Source organism: Anarrhichthys ocellatus, unplaced genomic scaffold (genome assembly GCF_004355925.1).
Source record: "Anarrhichthys ocellatus isolate YVR2014 unplaced genomic scaffold, GSC_Weel_1.0 scaffold154, whole genome shotgun sequence".
NCBI lineage: Eukaryota > Metazoa > Chordata > Actinopteri > Perciformes > Anarhichadidae > Anarrhichthys > Anarrhichthys ocellatus.
In genome coordinates, this window is record NW_022280184.1 from 320,421 (window position 1) to 345,302 (window position 24,882).

Below are 24,882 nucleotides of genomic sequence, written 5' to 3' on the forward strand. Positions count from 1 at the left end.
CGTTCTATATCCTTGTCTCTCCCCCGTGTGTCACGGGGTACTTCTCAAGTCTCTTAATTGCATCCCCGTTTCCCTCACTTGCGTCTTAGTCCATCCAAGGGATGCATGGAGGAAACCATGCATGGAGGAAACCATGCAAGGAGCGAGGAAACGACAATTAAGAGACTTGAGAAGTACCCCTGGTTTGTGTACATCTCACTCAAGTCAGGAAACTTGTCAGAATACCCATATTTGATTGGCTGAGCTGCATCACCTGACATGATTCACAACGCATTGGTTGGTGTTTTTCCTGCACCGCTGAACAAGCGCCGTAAATGCTGGAATAATTCCGCTGCATAAAAAATGCCCTTCAAAATATGTTATGACTCAAGAATCAAACACATAGTGATTAACATTGTGATTCACCTTCTTTTGATCAATGATACTTTCTATTTCACAGAGAAATAAGCTCACACATACACACACTTACAGTAGGACTGTGTGGTGTGACTACAAAGGCTTTACGGCAGAGGGAGGCCAAAGTCGGATGCTGAAATAGCTCAAGGCTAGAATATAAAAACGTACAACTTGCCGTCACTGTGGTACCAGGTGCAGACCATTCAAATGTGTCCGCTCACAAAACCTGCATCGATCAGTTGGACCACAGCCTCAAGTCACGCCGGCGGCTACCGGCATAGCACAACTGAAGGCTGAACACTTCTACACTGCGCTACACTTTCTGTCCGTAACAAATGTCTTCAGCACAGACTGAGATTCAAACACCTAAATAAGGCCAGCCCTCACAAGTTAGGGCATCTGGGATGTTTGGTGTTTGTAGGAATGTGAGTAAAGAAAAAAAACAAGTGCAGGATTCTGTCAGAGCAGATCTGCCAGTGGTAGAAAAAAGTTGCTGAGAGCATTTTCCACAGAGATGTGAGAACCGTGACAAGCATCACAAACACGACTAATGACAAAGTCTGTGAGACTTGTAAGGAAGCATGAGTCAGCCAGTGGGACTTTTTCTTTTAATACAGAGATACTGAAGGTCAGTGAACGTGTTCTTGGATGTTTCCACTCTCTGGTGTATTCCAGCAAACAGAGAAGGGGGTTAGTGGTAGCGGTCCCCTGCTAGATTATAGCAAGGCCGGTTTATCCACAGGTTTATCCCGGGGCATCAGTCAATTGGCAGCAAATGACTAAAAGACAAATATATATTATTTACTGAAAGAGATGCAAACAGTTACAAAAATAGCTGTTATATCCAGTTTGTATGTATAATGAAAAACTATTGCCATCGGGTAAGTGCCTTCTCAAAATCACAGCCGAGTAGTCCAAAATGATGCGTTGCCGGCAAATTCGTTGTCATATCAGTTCAAAATGTATCAGGTAAGAGGTTGTGCATAAGCGAAAACTACAAAAAGAAAAATAATCACGGGCACGGCACATAGTCACGATTCAAATTGTACCCGCATTCGCAAGCTTTTTTGTTCGGAAAGATGCAAGGAGGGAGCTGCAGGCAGCTGACCCTCCAGTCTATTAGCCTGTGTGTCATTTGGTGATGGTGGCTTCTCTGTGCTCCGGTTATCCTTGTGTATAATGCTTATGGACATGCAGGCTACTTTGATGAAGCGCATTAATTAAATACGGTTCCCTTTCGAGAGCAGCTTAACATAGATTGATCAGCAAACATTTAGACTGCTGGTGCAAAGGTAGCCTCAGTCAGGTGTTTCAAGATGGCAAGACTCTTAGGAATCAGCCTTAAAAAATATAAACTCAAGGCTGACTATAAAGCAGCTGAGGTTCAAGGAGACCTTCAAGCTTGGCAAGAGAGTCTGAAGATGTCTCAGAATGATGAGAGTCATTCTCTGTCTGACTTTTCACTGGTGCAGAAAGGAGCAGACGTGTCTCAGCTCTGACACTATATATATATAACTATATATGTATATAATATATATACTGTATATATATAGAGAGTTATATATATATATTTTGGTGTCTCACATGAAGACAGTGCCAATCATCACTTTTGATCCCATGTCTCCCTCTAGTGGTACATGGTACAACCTCTCAAATACTTCTCTTCTATACTTCGTTCACAGGGGGAGAGCCATAGAAAGTGAACCATTACGAGTAGATTATTTACGATATTCAAGTGTTGCTAATGCATAAGAAGGCTTCACACAAAGATCATCTGTGTACTTTCGCAAATCACTAAATGTTCAAATAAAATGTGTGTGCATGTTGTTTTTTTAAGAAACAGCTGATCACCTGTAGAACCTCCCTTGGTGTAATTCAAAAGCAATAGTTTAAGAAAGCCGAGAGTTAGATGACAAAATGTATTCCACTCTCATGAAAGTGAATAGTAGTATTACCAAAAGTTTCAAGCAATTCCTTTAAAACAATTGGCATTTGTGGGCAAAAACAGAGCTTTTACATGTGTAGCAAACATCTAACAAACTAACTTGTCCTGTATATAGATGTCTAGGAGAAAACTTTCACTCAGAAAAGTTGAGAAAAGACTGGGGGGTAGCGTAAGGTTCTTCATGACTTCGTTGAAAATGCGAGCACTGGCAGGAGTCAGGCTTCCTGCGGTTTGCAGGCCAGGAGGTAAAAATACTTCACAGCCACCACCACCTCCGTCTCCACAGAGGTCACCCTCATTATGTACATCAACCTGGGGAGACAAGGTGTCATCATTCAGTCAGCGGGTGTAGTTTCACTTACCTCTCCAATATGCCAGTTTTTACGGACCCATTAAACATCCGTGTAATAATGTCATCTGTTGAAAGGATGTTTAGCTCCAGAATGTAGATAAATGTAAAAAAAATGAATTCATAGGTCAGCAATGCTTATCATTTTTATAGAGCATTGTCAAACATGTGTGATATGGACGCATGTGTATACTGTACTGTATGGATGATTATGCATTTTACCTTTGACGGATGTCTTGAGAGAGTGCGGTGGCTTTCTGCATGTCGTCTTTCAGCAGCGCCTGATAGCTGGAGAAAGACTCCACCAACCCCATGTAACTGGACAGAGGCATAGGCCTTTCCACCCACACGCACTCGTACCTGTAACACATAAAACAACACAGTCAATGTGTGTACTGCACATTCACATACATATCACTCACTGACGTTTTTTTTTTCTAAACCAGCGATGGGATTTGCAGAAATTGACCAAACGAAAAACATGCTCTCACCACTCCTTGTCAGGGTAAGGGATGGATTCATAGGCCTTCCGGTAAATCTCAATAGAGCTGGGACCGAGGTGGGCACTGCGGTAAGGCTGCAAGGCTGCATAAAACTGGTGAAACCAAGAGACAGGGAGTCATGAGGTTGTCACCACTGTAATAATAACGGCATATATGTATATATACAGCATACCATGAACCGGATATGTTTTCCTCTCTGATGTGTTTTAAGCTATTTAACAATACCTTTAGTACACAGCTATATGTGTTTGAAAGATAGTGTATATTTTTGCTAGTTATTATTAATATTTTAATGGTGTCTGACACCAATTTATATTCCACATTGCAATTAACTGCTAACTGTGCCCCTCTGGAAAGCTTCATTGACTAAAAACACCCACAAGATGATGCTGTTGTTCATTTTTGATTAACGTAAGACACCTCAGAAGCATAGGGGGGAACCTTTTTTTAGATATCACCATTAAACTTGTTGATTACTTACATTAGGACAAATTTATTTTTTTTGGATCACAAGTTTTCTGAAAATGTAGAATGGATATAGATAAGAAATAAACTGGAAAGTTTGGTGTCAAGCTACTGGAAATGTATTGAAATTTCAATAATTTTGAGGAAATAGCCTTTGAAGATATGTATTCTAAGATCAACTTTGGAAGACACTACAGATGACTAGATGACTTGGGTTACAAGTTTTCTAAAATTTGATATGCTAATAATGCATTATCTAATACTAACTTTTGGTGAATATAAGAGAAATCTAAATACGCAAATAGACAAAGCATTTAAACAACCACCTAAATGTGCGTTTTGGATGTTTTCTTCCCACTAGCCTGAAAGAACACGTTATATAAGCAAAATAGCCCAAAATCTCAAAATTGACCAGTGCGTGTCCTGCCTGGTTTTTGCCTTCTCCTTGAAGGCCATTAATTGTTCTGGAAAGACATGTCTAATAAAGATGACTGAGAGTATGTCTCCTACACCTGCAGAACTGCAAAAAATAGGATTCTCCTTTTGAGTTCATGAGTCAGGCAGATGAGCCAGGTGGTGATTCTGGTACAAAACCCCAGCTAATGCAAAGGGGAGAAACAATAACGGTATTAACATGCTTTTGTCTCTGTGTTTTCCACTACCATAAAAAGTGTATAAAAGTGTGTATATTTCTATGAAATATATAAAAATATAATACCTGTTTTTTTCGTATTTTCTATGATAAATAATACATCTCAATTGCAAGCCTTTTCCACAGCAGACATGTCACAGTAGAAAAAAACACAGGTGTAAGTAATAAAATGAATGATGGCAGTTTCAGGGTCCTGGTATTGCTAACACTAGCTCACGTTCACACTTTCATGGATTACTGGGACACTTGGGACCAGGGCAGAGCCATTGTTAATATTATTAGCGACACCTGTGCTGTATTTACAAACAGCCTTACATGCACATTTACAATAACTTCTCTCAGGTGAATGTTCTTGTTAGCACCTCTTTGCAGACTTGGTTGAGTGTATGTGAGCAGCAGTCATTGTAGCTGAGCTGCATGTCAATGGTGTAGTTGAGCAGAGCCAAGCAGCCACGGGGCTTCAGGACTCTGTGGGCCTCCTGGAGAAAGCGAGGTCGGTCAAACCAGTGGAAGGCAGACATGGCCGTCATCAAGTCCACTGAGCTGTCAGCCAACGGCAGCTCCTCGGCCACACACTGTCTAAAGACAGAACAGTATAGCCGAATCAAACTTCTGACCACTGCCGACAGTAGGATGAAAGGGAGAAGGTTTGCAGGTAACCACTTTTTAAATTATTTTGAATCCAATTCCTATTCCTATCCAATTCATATCTTGTATCAAATGACATATCAATTACAAATCAATCATTCTAAATCAATCATTCTGCGACAGCCAACAAAGCTCATTTTAAGTCACCTTGCATATCGACACGAGACCTTTTTTTTTTATCCTCTTTAAAATTCAGCTGTCCGTCAGTGATGAGCCTATTTGGCATTGCAATTGACTGATAAGATAACTGTGCCCCTCAGGAAAGCTTCATTGACTAAAAACATCCACAAGATGATGCTGTTTCACTTGCTGCCTTCACATTATAATCTGCACAAAAGATCCAATTTATGTGTGGCAGCAATACAATTTTCAGCAACAAAATGTAAAGCATTACTATTGAAATGTTAAATAACGTTGTAAATTGCATTAGGAAGTTGGTCTTTCATTTAGTTTAAAAAAAAATGTGCAAAATAGTTCTAAAATCAATTAAAAGGAAGATTTTTTTTCTCCACATACTGTACCCACCAACCTTGTGTGACAAGCCACATATCTTGAGAGGATTTCACTGTCCTGTGCTGACAGCACATTTCTTCCATTGTCTGGGCCTTACTGCATGACCGACTTTCACCAGACAAGGGTCACATTGTTCTTGCTTTGGCCTAGATTCAATGAAATAGCTTACAAGATTGTCAGAGCTGCAACTAATGATGTGATGTTAATGGTATAGTTGTTGATTTTAACTTAACATTATTTACATTATTAGGCTTGCTTGATCTCACACTCTTTAGCCAGGGAAACAATTATGGCAAAGATAAATTATCTAATAGGAGACACAAGTTGCATTCAGAGTGCATTGATGTAATTTGAGTTATACAAAAAGATGATTTGCTCCACACTTACCTATAAGTGATGTTTGGCTCTTTGGCATACTGCAAAGCCATTTCCAGCTGGGCAGGACTAACATCTGTCCCCACCACGGAGGCAAAGTGTTTAGCCAGCAGCAGTGTGCCCTGACCTGAGCCGCAACCGACATCCACTGCCAGCTCAAAGGGATGACCCATCTGACGAAATACTTTGCATGTTATATGAAATTCCTGTAATGTTAGTTTTGCTATTATCCAATGACAATGGTAATATATCCTTTTTAAAATACATTTTCCATGTGCACTACCTGTTTTTCCAGGAAGTTAAGCACTTTTTGTATCAGATGATCTGATGGAGAGATCCTGTACCTCCAGTAGGATGAAGCATGTTCCTTTCCTTCATACAGACGGTAAGCCATAGCTAGGTGATCCCCTCTCTCAACAGCTAATCCAGCATACGTTTGAAAAAGAGAAAAAAGCTATGTATTTTATCTTGTGTTTTGTTATTGGATAAGAGGAACAAACTTCCACATTGAAAATCCTGTTTAGTCCCTTCTGCCGGCAGTCACACTCTCTCTCACACACACACATACACACACACACACACACACACACACACACACACACACACACACACACACACACACACACACACACACACACACACACACACACACACACACACACACACACACACACACACACACACACACACACACACACACACAAAAGGGGGCAACAGGGGTGCATGGGAAAGGGAGGTCCCCTTACTTTCACTGGTATGTGGCATGTTTGACAATGAACTCCATTAAAGGAACAGTTCCAAGACTTTTTTTTCATGATGTGGCATCAGTGTTTTACATTTTTTTCTGAGCATGATCCATGTAATCCATGATAATTATGTTGAACGGAAATCAAAGTCAAGCAGGTCTGTGGGAGTATAGATCAGCTCATGTGATAGTATTAATTTCTGTCAGAAGCAATCAAAACCACTTGGAGATGATGAGGGTGATGTACGAATGGTATGTGGAAGAGTGTTACAATAACATCCTGTCTGCAACTCTCCTTTGTCTGAATCTCTCAGAATCCGAAACGATTTATTACCAAGTTTGTTTACTTGAAAAAGGGAACTTGACTCGGTGATTAGTGCATAACAATAGACAGAGTAAAGACATCATTAAAAATACAAATATGCAAATTGCTCATCAACATAAAAATATGTCTTTTATTAAAGTGTCTGTTTTAAACATGTATAGTTGTGCAAGGATGTGTAAATGATTGTCCAGGGGGTGTAAGAGTCCGAGCGGCCTGGTCAATGTGGACTGTATTCTTGTATTTCATAATGTCAAGTTGCTATTTAACGAGGGCTCTTCGTTATTCATTGTCAGTGTTGTAGAAATGTGACACCCTGATGTAGTTGTCAGCAGAATTCAAGTCAGTCTGTTTCTTAGGTGTAAAAAGCAGTAAACTCAAAGAACTCAAATTCCGACAATGGTTTTATTGTTCAACCATATGAAAAAAAGTCTCCAAGCAATTGACCTTTTTCTAAGCCCTCGCTCCAACTCTGTCAATCTGTCAGAGCTACATGGAGCCCAGACTGTCACAAACTGCACTCCCTGAAGAAATATTTTAAATATCTAATTTATGTAAAAACAAAAATGCAATTTCAGAGAGAAGCAGACAGAAGGGTCTACAATATGAGTTTGAAGAATGTATCCAGGATGTCAAACTGATTCAGCAGTGAAAACAGGTTAAAAAGATAAAGATAGAAGCTAAAGCCAGCAGATCACAGTGTGAAAGCCAGGTAAGTCTTCATTTAGTGTTTCAACCATTAAAAAACAAAAGCAGCATGTGCATTACTATAACAACATTTTCAGTTAGCTTAGAATAGATTTACTAACGCTAGTTAAAGATGTGCTAAAGCACTCTGCTAATGTTAGCTCCACAGATTTTTTCATAGAAATGTAATGTATTGGAAACTTATATCTTTTTCCAACCTCTCCAGGTGACCAGTATCCAAGTTACATAACGTTTTACCGTGACGAGCTCCAAATACATGAAACCAGCCAAGCCCGATAGATGTCGGCCCCTGGTCAGAGCTGGCAAAGCTACGCTATAATTGGCCTGCAGTCCATGGGTGGGACTTAGTGAAAGGTCAATTGTGATCTGTAATCATTATAAAGGTCAGTTACTTTTAAAGGTTAACATTAGCTTCAGTTAGATCTCACTCTGGTCAAAACTTTAATTATATTACTATAACGTAATTATTTTCCTACTGCAAGTTGACTTACTTAGAGTGAGAATATGTAACTTTTGCTAAACTGTCATAGTGTCTCTTTAAAATGTGTATAACTCACCCCTTATGGTGTGAGGAATAATGGGTTCATGCACAAGCCATTATAGGTGGTTTTTGTTACCATTACCCTTTTTAAGTCACTTTTGGACACTGAATCTTTACTATTGCACATGTTATGCTAATTTATACTCGATAATATACCCGTACTATCCAATGATGCCGATAATCTTGCTGTTTTATTTTAACACCACAACTTGGATTTGGTGAATGCCATTAGTTTGCCAAGGACAACTATTGCTGTTTGCGTACAGTATATCCATTCATGTGCACGTTCTATCTCTCATTACTTGTTATTAAAAAGATAATTACTGTACATTTTTATAGGACAGATTTGTTTGCATTCTGTTTCTTTGTGAAAAGCTGTAGCATGAACCCAAGTTACTTAATAAGCTTCATTCGCAGTCCACAAAGCAGGTACAACCTCTCCAAGCTGTCTTCTACCCCTCTGTGAAAGAACAGAGAATAAAGAGAGCACCGCAGCAGTAACAACAAATAAATGGACCAAGATGTTGAAACAACCAAACTCCTGCAGTTTTGTGCATTTCAAGTAACTAGATTAAGAGCTGTCAAGAGCTTTGCAAAAAAAAACTTGACGAAGCACCCCGTCTGTGAAACAACAGTGGTATGTTGTGCTTCTAAATAATCTCCAGTTGTGTAACCTCTCACTTTGCTTCAAGGGATCAGTTGTTTCCTTTGGGAAACTATTTGAGAGGTGCAAAATGAAACTTTAAGAGAAGCAAAATACAGTTTGTCATATGTAAACTGGTCTAAACATTCTTCCCTAAGACAATAAGCAGTGTGTGAAGGATTATATAGCATAAATCTGGTCAAAGGTATTCGTCAGCTGATTTTTTTCACTTGTGTTACACAAACAATCACTGGGAAAACAAGAGTTGTACTCAGAAAAAAAGGGTTTATTTAGAAATGTCCCCGTTCAACAAATGCAGTCAAAAATTGGACGGTTTTCAAGTTAATAAATTGCAGATTGCGACGACTAAGACCCACAAACTCACTCTCAAAACACACGCTGTTGATTATCCTGGTTTTGAAGCCAGGATGCAGAAATATTCCATTTCCTGCTCTATTTCAGTGTCAGGAGACATGACTCCCATCTCCTCCAGAAACCTGTGAAGCAGTGCAGTGATTGATTATTCAGCTCAGTACTCAGTGGAGCACCACAGAAAAACATTCAGACAGTTGAAGTTTATAAAAAAAGGATCATTATAATAGCAGACATGTACAATTCATGTATGTGTGTGTGTGTGCGTGTGTGTGTGTGTGTGTGTGTGTGTGTGGATAGATGACCTCTTTTGAGTCTTAAGCAGCAGTTCGTCAGCGGCCTTTGGATCTTTTTTCTTGTAAAATTGGAACATGGACCAGGTCTCAATGAAGCCCACCAGGTTCCTCACCGAGATTGACGACTTCACCTGAACACTCTCAATCCTGTTGTATCATTATATTGATGTATTATTACATATAAAGACAATTAAACAATACTGGGACATAAAAACACTTATTTTTCATTTAACTGTGCATTTAGCATTAATTCCAGGCAACAATAATAACTGCATTTCTGTGTCACGGATTAAGTTACGATCGTGATTTCAGCGCTGAACCAGTTTGTTAACAACTTAAATCTGTCAGCAGAAAATGATATTGTATTTAGCTATCGCAGAGGTGTGTTTAGGTTTGTGTGGTGATTACCTCTCTTTGTCAGGAAAAGGGATGGCAGAGTAGAGCTCTTCCAGCTTACCCTCACTTACAGTTACTCGATTGCTAGTGTATGGCAACAGCACCTGCCTCACCTGGAAGTGGATGCATATGAATGTTTAACCATCCCATTTTGTATTGAATTTGTGTTGCATGAATACTGTGTCTGTCTCCCTGTATGAATAACCAATAAACAAAGTAATAATACATTTAATAATATAATGGAAAATGAGTTTGTGTTCTGACTACTGGACTGTCGACACAGAAAAAAACAGACTCAGACCACTGGGTTGGACTGCAATCAGGACAAGCAAACGGAGAGCATAGTTTTCTTTTCATTCACTTCTTTCATTATTGTAGATGACGAATAGAAGTCAAACAGGTGGTAGAAGCTTACAGTAATTGCAATGGTAATCTTTGCAGATGTTGTGCTACTGTTTCATTCATTTATTTATCAAAAAAGACTAGAATGTACTTTTGAAAGAGTATTGAAAGTGTCCTGGTACCGAGAACTGACACTATTCGTGGCATAATTTCCCTCAGAAATGTTTACCCAATAACGATACCACCAGTCAAAAACATATGCACTGCGGATCAGGTTTGACACGACTCCCATGATAGAGTCTTCACCCACCTCTTCATATATGTGATTGAGTCTTTCTCCACAGTCCTGGTAGTGAAGTCTGGTGTTAAGGTCGCTGAAGCCCAGCAGAGCCACGCAACCCCGGGGTTTCAAAACCCGACTTGCCTCGGCCAGGAACCTCAACTGATCGAACCAGTGGGCCGCCGACGCTGCCGTCAGCAAGTCTACAGAGCAGTCCGGAAAAGGAAGATCCTCTGCTGTCCCCCTCCTGCAAGTGCAGGAGACAGGTCACACTAAGTAATACTTCTGAAACATTAGCATTTCAACGTCATTCTTCATTGCCAAAGATTAACTACATCCACACGAATAGAGTGACTCACACACTCCTACCTGTATGTGATGTTAGGGTACCCTGGCACGGCCCTGGCCTCCTCCAGTTGACACTCACTGATGTCGATACCCACCACTTCCTGGAAGTGCGGCGCCAGTAGATGCGAGTTTTGACCCGTACCACATCCCAGATCCACTGCCAGCACATGTGGCTGTCCCTTCTGAGGATGTTAACAGATGTGCAGAATTTATTGAACAGTGGCGGCTGGTGGAAAATTTTCTAGGTAGGTCTGTGCCACATCCAATCAATTTCAGCAAACATCCCAGTATGATTTAAAGCAAAAAAAATTAAGGTATCAAACATGCATTACTACTTTGCATTACTACAAAAAAACTTTTCATTCACTTGTTTTTATTTTGAATACATTGCTGTATTTTTCAATGTTCAAGACCACAACTTGAACTTTCAGATTCACATTTTTTTTTCAAATGAACAAAACTTTTGACCTGGATTTAGCTCCATAGTCTGCTGTCTGATTGTGAGGTCAGGCTGATCTGGGATCAGCTCTTTGGCCTGCAGAATCTCCGCCAAAGTTCTCCTCTCAATCGGGTCTTGGAGGAGCAGTGCTCGCGCTGGCGCTTGCGCTCGCCTGTAGAGACTAGTCCGGACGGGAACGCGCAGATTCTGCCCGAAACTGAATCTATTTGAGGACGCTGATTGGCTACACATTTATATCTTTAATCAGCAATTGGCTAAACTGCTTCATAGACCCGCCACTTTTGGGCAGTTTCGCCAGCGCCCCAGCCAGCTGAGACGTGCACACGCGGAGAGGACGTGCAGACAGGCGGAGAGGACGTGCAGGAAAAGCATGTATTTACCGCAGATATCATATTTTACACATATTACTGGGTGATCCCATATTTCAAAACCACAAATATTGACAATTTGTATAGTTTATTATTATTATTATTATTATTATTATTATTAATTTTATTTGTTGTGGCTCAAGGTGGGGCGGCGCCCTAGCGCCCTCCAGCCGCCGCTGTTGTTGAATATCGCAAAATAGAAAAATTACTCTTGTTTTGTGCATCAAATGGGCAGAATAAATGCACTATGATACCCGAACGGACCTTATTATCACAGTTTATTTGGCCATGGCATACCTTTTTAGAGAGGTATTGAAGAATGATGTTGTTGAGCTCCTCTGGAGGTGTAAAGCGATACTTTTGGTAGGCGGAGGCATGATCCTTCCCCTCAAACAGCCGGTGTGTCATTGTGTTTTTTTACTCTTCTCTTTCTGTGCTGCTGACAATTTTGCCCTTTCTGAGAAGTCTCCTTTGTTCGTTCTTCCCGTCTTCTTTGCGTTTGTTTCGTTTCCTTGCTTTCAGCCTCTTTAACCTGTCGTGTACCTCTATTCCTGCTGCTGTTCTCTATCTACACTTTCACACACTGCACTACTTCACCCACTGAAGCTGCTGATTAGAAAACAATGCCTAACAGAGACAACCCCTTTGTCTTAACCCTTTACTGGCCAGAGCATGCATATTGATACAATGAGTGGAAAACACTTCGGATCTTAGTTGCCACACTTCTGCAAGTGCACCAATGTATCTGCATGTGCTCACATGTACTTTTTGCAAGTGAAAACTCAGTCTCTGTCTTTTGCTTCGATACACACTTTTATAAAACTGCTTAGTTTCTTATCTAAGTGCATGCATTTTAGGCAACAGACCGGTGTGGATGTTGCATTCACAATCTCTCATGTGCGCTCCTCAAGATAGATCCTTATCTAACTATTTAAACTTTAACTATATTTTTTATTATCATTTATAGATACGTACACAAAATGTTGCCCCTGCATTTTAAGAGTAATGGTCTGCTGTGAGGTGCCAAGGGAGCTACTTGGGAATCAGTGTCTCCCTCAAGGACACTTGAAAATGCATTTAAAGAGAGGTAATGAAGGAGAATATTGTTGAATTAATCTTGCACGACCTGCCCATATATGTTGCAGTGTTTGACTAGGTTTTTTAATCTGCCATTTCATTCATCACAATTGCTGCATGGTGTCGGCAGTGTCTCTAGAAAATCATGTTACTTTTAGTACAAAGTACATTGAATGAAAGTACCATAAAAAGTGTGACTTCTACTGTCATAACCCACATGATCTCACATGAATGCGAGAAATGAGTGGTTGAATGTCCTGTGCCTCCTCTCCCAACTGACGTAGTCTTTCTCACTGTTCGTACTAAGTCACTATCTCTGAGGCTTGTACATTCACGTGGATACGTTTTTTTTCATGTGTCCACCACGAAAAAAGAATCCTAATTGACTTTCATTGCTTTCATCATTTGCCACCACCACGTAATGTGCTGTTAAGAGATCATGGTCATTTCACGTACTTCTGTGTGATCAGGCTGGTCATCACAGTCAAACATGTGCGAGGTCACAAGGTCAGTCATTTCTGTTTTTCCAAAACCAAGGTTACACTTGTGTGTTTGCTTGTTCATTCTCTTGACCAATTGCCAAACTGAAAAACACATTTGTTTTGGTTTGGTTACCCAGGGTGGCACTCCAGGGTAGCCAGGCATGTTTTAATTGCTCTCCAGGGATAATGGAGATAATGGCCTGTTGGCCATTTCCAACTTAGTCACTCTACATTAATAACCTTTGAAAAATAAAGCATACAGTGTACCGTCCCATGGGCACTCATTAATGTTGACATCATCAAACATTGCATCAGAGGCATTGAGGGAAACCCATTATTCATCATATCATATGTTGTTGGACTGTATTATACAAAACATAATCAACAGATTACATCACATGTGTTCCATAATAATTTGTTTCTCTCTGATCCTTAGTAACTCAGATTGGTACACATGGGCGTACAGAAGTTATTGTTGGATACTTGTTTGTTTACAGGTCTAAGCAATTATTTGATAATCATTTCTAAAGATAAATCGTTCTAAATACAATTCTTGCACACTACTATAAATCATAAAGTTCAAAAGTACTATACTGAAAACCTCAGAGCTAGTTTGGCTCAATGAGACATTTTTATCAGTATTTGTTTATCTGTGTTTAAAGCATTTAAGTATCGGAGATGAATGCACAACCAACTGGACTTGTACATTTGTTTCCTCATTTATTTGCTTTACTAAAGAAAAATCCTTGAACAAGAAAAAATGGGTGTGATATTGTTTTTACTGTCAACAACTCCCATTAAAACAAGTGAATCGATCCTGATAGCAAGTAGCCTGTTGTCTGAGTTAGTAAGGTCTGATATACTGTTGTCGAAAACTATTATTTTGACACTTTGCATGTAACGAGTGAAAACTAACACACCGTCATTGCCACGTCCAAAATTGATTCTAGAGGGTGACCTAAAATGTCACAGTCTGGAGCTCAGGGCCATAACGTTCAAAAGTACTATACTGAAAATTCAGAGCAAGTTTGGCTCAATGAAAATGTTTTATCAGTATTTGTTTATTTGTGTTTAAAGCATTTAAGTATCAGAGATTAATGCACAACCTACTGGACTTGTACATTTGTTTCCTCATTTATTTGCTTTAAGGAAAAAAAATCCTTAAAAAAAAGAAGGTGTGATATTGTTCTTACTGTCACCAACATAGCAAGTAGCCTGTTGTCTGTGTTGGTAAGGTCTGATATACTGTTGTCCAAAAGTATTACTTAACACATCAATGACCAACATTGTCAGACTGGGGGACATGTTCCTTCATCACAATGAACATTAGGTTATTTTGGTCCAGTGATACATACTCAAGCTTGCTGCTGTAAATACTCCCGAGCATACCGAATATGCCTCAATTAGCTTTAAATTAAGCGATTTTCATATCATATCACAGCCTCAGAAACCCCCTTTATGACAGCAAAATAATGTGTGGCTGTGTACGTGAATATTTGTACTCACTTTTCACAGTGATTGATGAGCTGCAGACTTTTCACCTGGCCTTCCTACCCACGTGTGGAGTCCATCCTCCCAAGAAAAACGATAGCATTGGTTTTTCAGCATTTCAGCATAGTTCATTTACGAAGTTCTGTGAGGTGTTGTAAAAACCTGGTCTCAACTCGTCAAATACCAGCGGTTGGTCAGTGCCCCTTGATGTCTGATACAGTAAACCCACCCGCATCATTATTGGACGGTCAGAGCACCTGACCTAGTATAATGAACAAGATAGTCACCACAGGGTGAGTGGGAAGGGAGGCGTATGGGTCAAACAAACACAGCACATTCATCCGGGAGACCAGTGTTCTTGTCCCGTGTGAAACTAAATGTAAACTTCAACATGTTGTCACTGCTTCTTGTGAGTCGTTAATGTCGCTATAAGTGACTCAAGTGAGTAGCTAGTTTGTGACTCGTTTGTCATCCGGTAAACACATGAGTTGCGAGTCAGTCAAGTTAACGTCAACCACGCTCTTTTCCTAAACCTAAATACGTGGTTTTGTTGCCTATACCTAACTTCCTGTGAAGACGGAGGTTTATTTTGACACTTTGCATGTAACCAGTGAAAACTCACACACTGTCCCTGCCACGTCCAAAACACTGACGCTAAAGTCTCAATCAAACGAGACCAACCAAACGAGGTGTAAGAGAAAATAAATAATAGAGAAAATAATAGCACCATTAATTTTGTACTAAATTAAATAATGTGTAAATAACAAGTTCAACTGAAATTCATTATCAATTATGATATTGCTCTTGGACAAAGTGAATGAGTTATAAAAATTATGTAGAAATAAAATATATAACGGCAACAATTACAGATGGTGTGTGTATGTGTGTGTTTGTCTGTTTCATAACTGGTTACAAGCGTTCACTAAGCCTCGTCATGATAGTGTGCAGTTGTATACCTTATGCCACTGGTTTTGCAACTGGAATTTATAGTTTTAATCCAGAATTTGGCCTTTGAAGTGGCTTGTTCTGTCAATGTGTTTTTCATAAAAATAAAATGTGTGGCTGATGCAATTGATTATTCTTCTTTTAAATCTTAACCTGCAGAACTCATTGGGAGTCAGTGAGTATGTACTGTATATCAACATTGGCCATATATTGTCATTAATCATTTGTTTTTGAAAATGTATGTACGCTAAGAGTTATTCATCTACTAAGCAATCTTTATCAGGATCAGCAAACGTTTTTTTATCTTCACCATCTAATCCCCATTCGATTACGAAGTGAGTATCAATAATTGGTTGATGTGTTTTGCATACACATCAACATAGATTCCCCATTGAGTGATGACTGCAGTGACATATTCCTGTGTTACAAGATATACAGGCTCTCAGCAGCTCCTGTGAAGCCACAGCGGGTTTACCTGCCGTGCCACACAGAGGACACACAGCATGAACAACATTTAGGAGTTGGTGATTTGCTTATCTGGTTTGATTCAGTGCTTTCCAAATACAGTAGGTACTGTGGTGGAAAAAAACTATTCAATAGTACCGAGTGAGTCCTATAATACTGAATACTGAAACAAGAAACATTGAGGAAAGAAATTTTTTAAGTATTTATTCTCTGGCCAGAGAAGGCTTCACCGTCATACTGACTGCAAAAACAGTCTGCAGAGGAATGAGCCAAGAGTTCAGTTTGTCTCCTGCTCTTAACCATCTCAGCACACAGTAGGGGGGAACATCAGGTATTTACATTACAACAATTGATCAGCAATTTCAAGCTCCCCATTGCAGTCACCCCTTCGTCTTCTGAGCCTTGTCACACAAAGACATGTGTCTTTATTACCTTTGATTATCCCTGGGAATCTTCACACCTAAACATTCTCTGGTTAAACTGCAACCCCCATTTGGTTACTTCCCCTTATCAAAGCAAAGGCGGAGATAACCCATATGGTCCTGTCACCACTCTCCTCAGTACACACTCATATGTCACATATAGTTTTGTTAGTGAGTAAGGCACATAAACTAAATCACAGTAGAAATGTACTAGCACACTAACATTTTCTATCACAGTACTGCCTGAGGCCCTGTCCACATTACTCTGCTTACGTTTGGAAACACATATGTTTTGCTACGTTTACACTGAGCGGCCACACTACGCTGGAGTTTTGGAGCACCCTAAACGGAGGAGTTTGAAAACACCCCCGAGGTTGGAGGTGTTTGAAAACTCCGGGGTTGCGTTTGAGTGTGGACGGTCGGAAACTGATGTGTTTAGAAAAAATGACGCCCACACCCGTGTTTGCTACTGTATTGGTTCTTAGCAGCCATGACGTCTCCTTCCCTGATTCGTCACACTCACTATCACGTGACCCGTACCCGGAAGAAAACAAACTGGGCTACCAGTGATTCATTTCAACATGGATAACGAATTTCAAGCGTTGCTTGCTTTGTTGTCTGTACTAGCAGCTGTTGTGTAGTAAAAGTCTGCATTTCTGTGGAGGAAGCAGCTGTTATTGGAGCGATTAGCGAGTGGCGCAGGGACGTGCGGTCAGGGGAGGCAGGGGAGCCTTTTATTTTATTTTATCATATAATGATAAAATAAAATAAAAATTAATATTTATCTGCTGATCTGTGCTATAAATGTAATTTCTGTATGATTACCATCATTTTTGTAATCAAAATCGCTGAATTTGCACATTTCCTGTTCAAACAGAGAGGAGACGCGAGGTGATGCAGCGACGAGCTGTGCCTCACCTCAGATTGCGCAATCCCCACAAACTGGGTTGAGCGTGTGCCTTTTGCTCTAAGGTAATGTCAAAACCAACCCTTAACTAAACAGGTAACAAGGAGTTTCAGCTGCATTGTAACCGTCGAAAGGATCCAGCTGTAGAATTATCTTTATTCGTCAAATCGATCTCTGCTACTGTCTACAGGCTAAATAGAACAGTACTTTTCCCCTGTATTTTAACCTCACCATGATCTACATTACATAAAAGGTGACCGGAAATAAAGCCAGTTATTATGAATAGATACAAGATAAAATAACAAACAAACCTCATGACAGAATATCAGGTGATACATTGTTTATACAGACAGTGAAGTCAGTTGGGTCTTCCTCCATGTGACCACGTACTCAGGGGCTGGGAGGACATCATCCATCTGTCTGCCCTGCTCTGCTCTCATAGTCCTCACTTTTGGGTTCAAACTCTGAGGAGGATTTGACAGCTTCAGAGAACAGAAACAGATCTTTCGACAGGAACGCCAAACATCACTCCAGGTTCGTCTTTTGGAGTTTGCAACAGTGCAGGCAGGCCTACGGTCTTGCAAGTGCAGCTTTTACATGCAGCATGCCAAGACAAGAACTAGGGGATCCACTAGGAGAGCCTTTTTTCTTCTCTGGGACCATTTCAATTCGCAACTTAGCATGCTAAGTCATTAACAAGGCCAATGCTCATGTAAGGGAATAGCACATCTGATAACAAAGCTAAACAAATCCATTAACTAAGCTCAATGGCAGGGACTGTGGGTAGTTAGCCTAAATCGCTAGCAAGGGTTCTGCTGTAGTCAGGTTTCGGAGTGAGGTGCAAATAAATTGAGGAGGGGAGACTGATTTGTTGTATCGAGTGTATCAAGTGAAAATTAACAAAATATAGTCTCAGGGTTCAGATCTCAAATTCTCGTCAGGTCGGGTTTGAAAGTTGCGGGTACGATCCAAATTCTGGTCTTGTTTTTTGGCCTGTGCAGGACCCTTGTTTGGATGTAACAGCAAGCTACAAAATAAGGTGGAGACTTTAGCTGTCCAAGTGCCTCGCTCCTGCAATAGATTGCATACGAGATTGTAGTGTGTGCGGGTCCTGCCCAACGGAAAGGACAGGATCGCACCTAACACGGTGGTAACTCTGTCAGTAGTCCGACCTCAGAGGACTTTAGTGTCCCTCTGTATGAGTCGGAAGTGTACCATTGGCCTTTTATCTCACCCCGTAGCTGAATCGTTAGGATTTCAGAATTTTTGTCTTTCTGAGAGTCTTGTACGGCTGCGCCCTAGGAGCTCTCAGTAGGATGTAACCCTAAGACCCCGTATGAGTAGTTACGTAGAGCGTAACTTTACTACTTACTACTGCTTATTTTAGTTTTCTCACCATTTTTGACTAACACTGCCAAGTCTTCACCCAGGGAACTTACCTTAAGCTCCTCTGGTCACATATGTATCACACGTTTCCAGGGCAGGGAAAGAGGGATAACTTGATCTAAAAACCAGAGTCTTCAGTTTGAGTCCCAGTCACTTACAAATGGTAATGCTGTGTTTTTATTAAAGTTTTCTCAAAACGGTTACATAAAACAATTTAAATTCAAGGAAAGTCTATGTGGTGCAAAATATATCAGTCACTGTAAGCTGTTTTCTGATAGCAGAAACATCTCACAAGGTCTTCTATAAAAGAAGGGCAATCTAGTCTCTAAACTGGAAAAAATCTCTCTCCCTGATAGCAGAAGGGTCTTCCAGTCACCCCTAAGGGTGAAGCCAGTCACCCCTAAGGGTGAAGCCCGTTCTCTCAGTTTTGCAGCTGCTTTTATGCTTAAATCTGGGTGGGACTCTCTGGTACAGCACTCAACTGGTTTGAATCCTACTTGAAGGACAGAGAATACTTTGTGTCTGTAGCTAATTACACATCAGAGCTGACTAGAATGACATGTGGTGTTCCCCAGGGTTCAATACTGGGGCCTCTTCTGTTCAACATCTACATGATTCCACTAGCTCAGATTATGGAAAACAACAAAGTGTGTTATCATAATTATGCAGACGACACACAAGTCTACATAACTATATCACCAGGGGAGTATAATCCCATACAAGGGCTGGGTAAATGCATTGAACAAATCAACAACTGGATGTGCCAGAATTATTTTTAATTAAACAAAGATAAAACAGAAGTAATTGTTTTTGGTACCAAGGCCGAATGATTGAAAGTCAGCGCTCAGCTTCAATCACTGATGTTAAAAACCACAAACCAAGACAGAAATCTAGGTGTAGTTATGGACTCAGACCTCAACCTGAACAGCCATATCAAAAATATTACAAAATCAGCCTACTATCACCTGAAGAATATATAAAGGATTAGAGGACTTATGTCTCAACAGGATTTGGAAAAACTTGTCCATGCATTTATCTTCAGTAGACTCGACTACTGTAACGGTGTGTTTACAGGTCTCTGTAAAAAGTCAATCAGAATGCTGCAGCTGATTCAGAACACTGCAGCTCGAGTCCTCACCAAGAAAGTGGATCACATCACTCCAGTTCTGAGGTCTTTGCACTGGCTTTCTGTCCAACAAAGAATTGACTTTAAAATCCTGCTGTTGGTTTATAAAGCACTGAATGGTTTAGGGCCAAAATACATCTCTGATCTGCTGCTACCTTATGAACCATCCCGACCCCTTAGGTCGTCTGGGACTGGTCTACTTTCTGTTCCCAGAGTCAGAACTAAACATGGAGAAACAGTGTTCAGTTTTTCTCCTCCACATATCTGGAACAAAGTCCCAGAAAGCTGCAGGTCTGCTGAGACCCTCAGCTCCTTTAAATCAAGATTGAAGACTTTTCTGTTTGCTGCTGCCTTTAATTGAACCAGATTCAAGGATATTAATCAATTTCCTGCATTTCTGTATTTTAATACAGTATTTTATTTCTTACACTGCTTTTTAGTGCTTTTAATGATTTAATGATGTTTTTAATGTTTCAATGAATGTTCTTAATTGTTTTTAAATCTCCTTTTCTTTTGCCTTATGTTTTGATGCTTTTAATGGTTTTATGTGAAGCACTTTGAATTACCTTGTTGTTGAAATGTGCTATAGAAATAAACTTGCCTTGCCTTATCTGAGGCTGGAACCTCCCTCTAAATCATGAGTCACTCACACATGAGTCCTCCTGTTTCTGGATCAACGACAGGATGTTTAACCGGTTTGATCCTGTTTCAACAGGATGAATTATATAAGGCTTGAGTGACTTTTTTACATAAAAAGTGTAAACAAGTTATATGTTGTAATGGTTATACTTTTATGCTTTCATATTTTTCTACAATCTCTTAACAAGTTGCATATGCATACATGGTCGAAGCTATTGCGAACATACGGGTGTGCTATTTCTTGACTTCCAATCGAAATAGCTGGTTTCATATCAATGTTAAAACCTTAGGAACCTGCCTTCTGAACTTCATATGAACTTTATTAATTATAAATATTTTCACAACAAAAATGAATTTCATTTCCAATGTTCCTTTAGGTTTTATGTATTTTATGCATTGCTCATAGAGTACATTGCGGCACGCTGAAACAAGGAGGTAACCTATTTCTAAACATTGATTGGCTGGTTTGAATTCCCAGCTCATGTGTGACTGCAGTAAGACAAGATATTACTAACAGTAAGATGAGGGAGCAAACACTCTGTTAAGGATGAATGTACATAACACAGCGCAAAAAGCAATTTTCTAACCATGATGCATAATGTTTCTCATGTAAAGTTGTTTTTTCTTTCAGGTTTAAGTGAAACAATGAACTACAGAGTTGCTCTCTTCTCTCTCACTTTACTGTGTTACTGTTTCATTGTGCTGGTAAATGTTGCTCTTATTGTGACCATTATCTTGGATAAGACCATGCATGAACCAATGTATATTCTATTGTGCACTTTCTGCATGAATGGACTTTATGGAACAACAGGTTTCTACCCCAAGATTCTGTGGGATCTGCTGTCTCCCGTTCATGTGATCTCTTATTCTGGATGCCTTGTTCAGGCTTTAGTGATGTACTCAGTGCCTGCAGTGATCTGTATATTCTTGCAGTTATGGCTTATGACAGATATGTGGCTATATGTCGACCCCTGGTGTACCACTCTATCATGTCAAAGTCAAGACTCTTACTGTTAGTGTGTTTCTCCTGGTTAACGCCTTTTTGCATTATAGGCACAAATATTATCCTCACATCTAGATTAAAGCTATGCAGCCCATATATTGACAGACTTTTTTGTGTGAATTGGGTTATTGTGAAACTTGCTTGTTTCCCAGCTGACACTTTTGTAAATAACATAGTTGCATACATTACAATAATCATTTACGTACTTCATGGTTTTTTCATATTTTGGTCCTATGTGTATGTCATCAAAACTTGTGTGAATTCTTTAGAAAACAGAGCCAAGTTCATGCAGACATGTGTGCCACATTTAGCCTCCTTGTTCATTTTTCTTGTGACTATACTGTTTGATGTAATGAATATGAGATTTGGTTCAAACAATTTGCATCAAACACTTCAACATTTTGTGGCAATAGAATTTCTCATCATACCTCCCGTTGTGAATCCTCTCATTTATGGTTTTAAATTGACCAAAATTCGGAACAGAATTCTGGGTGGAATTACTTTTAAAATTAAATAAATTTTGTCTTACTCAACAAGAAAACTCAAAGGTCTATAATAATGCCATCATATTATTCTAAAATATGCACTTTGCATATGGCATTTTTTGGCATATTTACATGATCTGCTTTTCGCAAATTGTTCTAAGTAAGTTAAGTAAGTTATCAAGTAAGTTATTATTTGTGTATTCATCTCAAATGCTCTTTGTAAATGTAATTGTTTGCACTAAATATCCCTGCACATTTATTTAAATGTATTTTATTTTTTGCAGTTAGGATATATTATGAAATATGAAACCTGAAACTTGTTCTTACATTTTTAACACACTTGTCAGTGGCTTTGCTTTTGACACTGTACATGTATTCAGCCTTTTAAACACGATACAGCTGAACTTGCTTCAAAAGAAAGAAATAGTATGGTAACAAGGCCATAGGCAGAGGAGTAACATTTTTTTGACTGCATAATAAAATGAGGTATGCAATGTACATTTGTTCTCTCAATTTTGAAAGTTAACTCCATGTTTCAGCTGAGAAGAAGAAAGAACTTGAGACTTTAGAAAACAGGGCAAAGTAATGTAAACATGTGTGCCACAACCTCCTTGGTCATTTCCTTATAAATATACTTTTGGATGTCTGTAATATCAGATTTGGTTTAAATCTCCCTCCAAACATTCCAAAAGTTTTTGCAACAGAACTTCTTATTATACTTCCCATCATGAATCCTCTCGTTTATGTTTTTAAATTGACCAAAATTAGGAACAGAATTCTGGGTTGTATTACTTTTAAAATTGAATGCATTTGTCTTCTGTGATAAGGAAACTCAAAGGCATGTAATAATGCACACATACGTTTTTTTGTATATGAATTCTTGAACTTTAAAATATGAACTTTGTATGTGACATATTTCTTTTTCCATATATACATGATCTGCCTTTCGCTAATGGTCTAGGTACATTTACAGATTTGATTATTTGTGTGCATATCCCAGATCATCCTTGTAAATAAAATTGTTTGCTTAAATATCTTTTGTTTTGCATTGAAAGCTTTTCGGATGTTCACTTGTCTGCCTCATTGTAGTTAGAAGTTAAATGAATGTAAATATAAAACCTGAAACGTGTCATTATATTTTTAGCACACTTGTCAGTGGCTTTGCTTTTGAGACTGTAGATGCACAAAGGTCAGAAGACAGATATGCCAAAGTAGAAAGGATGTAAAAAAATAGATCATAATATTCAGCCTTTGAAACATGACACAGGTGAACTTGCTATCTGCAACAAAAAAAGATTTATATGACATGAAGGCCCAAAGCAAAGGAGTAACCTGTACCTTACTTGGGCTGCATGATAACATGCACAGTACATTATCTGCTTTTAGCTAATGGTTAAATGTATGTTTTTGTATTTATTGTGTCCATATCTTATGATCCTTGTACAGGAGATCAATCTGTTTGCCCTTAATATCTTTGCACTTTTCATTAAATGCATTTTGGACGTTTACTTGCCTGTTTGAAAGTTCTTCAGTGTATCATTTCATCAGTGAAACTCATGTCCTAGTGAGCAGCAAAATAGAAGAATAGAAGAAAGAGCATTCTACCTTTCAAATCTAAGCTGCCTTTTCTTTGTAAAACTTTGTTGACTCACTTAAGGCGGTCATTTTTCAATATTGAAATTGATGTTGATATTTTAAATTTGCATTACTTATTTTCAGCACAATTAAAATAAGCAACACATTGTATTGCCTACTTTACAAAACACAAATAGATGCAAATAATTATATTGTATATTTGATCTAGATTATTTACCATAACTCCCATGCTTTAAAATCTTTTAATGTATATTTTACATTTCAAAACGGCTCTGTTACACGCCTTGCTTGTGTTAGTGAGACCTTGTTCAATTCAACTTTCAGTGAATTCAGAAGGATTGTGTGACATAATTGTGGCACATATCCAACTCGATAATGTTTTCACAACATTGACAGTGACACCTTTCTCTTTATTTCTTTTACATAAAAATGCAATAATATAAATATAGAAATATTTTTGTCAAAAAGTTAATATATCCTTCTTTTGCTAACCACCCAACCTTAAGTAGTTTTCCAGTTCAGTATTTGTAGTTTGGTCTCTTATGTTCAGCAGAGTTGAAGAAAAGTAAATTGTAATTTGGAGGGGAACGACCCTTTTTCCTCGTGGTAATGGCCGGCAATGTTGGTGGACAAGGATATAATCAAATAAGTCACAAGGTTTAATATTGCACAATATCAGCAGTTACAACACATGATATCTAACACTCTCTGAATCAGCTGATACGGTGTCTTCATCCCCCTCTGTGGTGAAATTCAGCCCAGTTTTTTAACTGGTGCATTTGATGTTGCTGAGCTGTCAGGTGGAAGTGAGAAGTCTGTCCCTAGCACTTCCTTTTCAGTCACCTGTGCAAGTTTTTAAGACTGAAAGCTTGGATTGGTTGAGGTCCACTGTGTAGTCCGCTATATACACGAAGAATTTATGACACAATGATGCAAAAAATATTGTGTACAGTAGTCTCACAGTAACCAAATGCTTACCATAATTAGGCTTAGGCAATGGCCTAGGAGGCATTCATTTATAGGCTTATAGGCAAAATATGTATTACCTGTTTGAAATACGTTGAACCGTTAGTACTACCCAATTGAAGCACACAGGAGACCAGGAAGAGTAGGTAATGATTTTTAATGCCAAACTCAGCATACTCGTCGGAGTTGTCCATCTTAGCATCCTCCTCAGCATCATGGGGTGTC

At 39.2% G+C, this 24,882-nt stretch overlaps 2 protein-coding genes and 1 pseudogene across 3 annotated transcripts; 1 reads left to right on the forward strand and 2 right to left on the reverse strand.

Annotated features, from left to right (window-relative positions):
* Positions 1-281: 281 nt before the first annotated feature.
* Positions 282-6,447, reverse strand: LOC116400187 (putative methyltransferase DDB_G0268948). 2 transcript variants are annotated; one of them, XM_031877897.1, is made up of 6 exons: positions 6,130-6,447; positions 5,859-6,019; positions 4,673-4,889; positions 3,182-3,285; positions 2,913-3,050; positions 282-2,653 (listed from the first exon to the last, which is right to left on the reverse strand). In XM_031877897.1, the coding sequence occupies exons 1-6, from the start codon at positions 6,238-6,240 to the stop codon at positions 2,557-2,559; spliced, it is 828 nt and encodes a 275-aa protein (XP_031733757.1). In that variant the 5' UTR covers positions 6,241-6,447; the 3' UTR covers positions 282-2,556. The 2 variants fall into 2 exon arrangements, with proteins under 2 accessions (XP_031733757.1, XP_031733758.1); XM_031877898.1 differs by having other exon boundaries at positions 5,859-6,030; positions 6,130-6,159.
* A 2,626-nt stretch (positions 6,448-9,073) lies between these two features.
* Positions 9,074-12,259, reverse strand: LOC116400191 (putative methyltransferase DDB_G0268948). Its single transcript, XM_031877905.1, has 6 exons — positions 11,965-12,259; positions 10,861-11,021; positions 10,522-10,738; positions 9,882-9,982; positions 9,483-9,620; positions 9,074-9,302 (listed from the first exon to the last, which is right to left on the reverse strand). Exons 1-6 carry the CDS (start codon positions 12,073-12,075, stop codon positions 9,212-9,214), a joined length of 819 nt encoding a protein of 272 aa, XP_031733765.1. The 5' UTR covers positions 12,076-12,259; the 3' UTR covers positions 9,074-9,211.
* An 8,936-nt stretch (positions 12,260-21,195) lies between these two features.
* LOC116400195 (olfactory receptor 142-like) lies at positions 21,196-22,127 on the forward strand (annotated as a pseudogene).
* Positions 22,128-24,882: the final 2,755 nt, after the last annotated feature.

Coding starts and splice junctions, on each gene's coding strand:
- LOC116400187 (XM_031877897.1), bottom strand. CDS start 6,240: ATGGCTTACCGTCTGTATGAAGGAAAGGAACATGCTTCATCCTACTGG. Junction 3,286..4,672: donor TCAACCAAGTCTGCAAAGAG/GTGCTAACAAGA, acceptor TGGTTTCACCAG/TTTTATGCAGCCTTGCAGCC. Junction 3,051..3,181: donor CCTTACCCTGACAAGGAGTG/GTGAGAGCATGT, acceptor TATGTGTTACAG/GTACGAGTGCGTGTGGGTGG.
- LOC116400191 (XM_031877905.1), bottom strand. CDS start 12,075: ATGACACACCGGCTGTTTGAGGGGAAGGATCATGCCTCCGCCTACCAA. Junction 10,739..10,860: donor TACCCTAACATCACATACAG/GTAGGAGTGTGT, acceptor CTGCACTTGCAG/GAGGGGGACAGCAGAGGATC. Junction 9,621..9,881: donor CCTTTTCCTGACAAAGAGAG/GTAATCACCACA, acceptor ATGATACAACAG/GATTGAGAGTGTTCAGGTGA.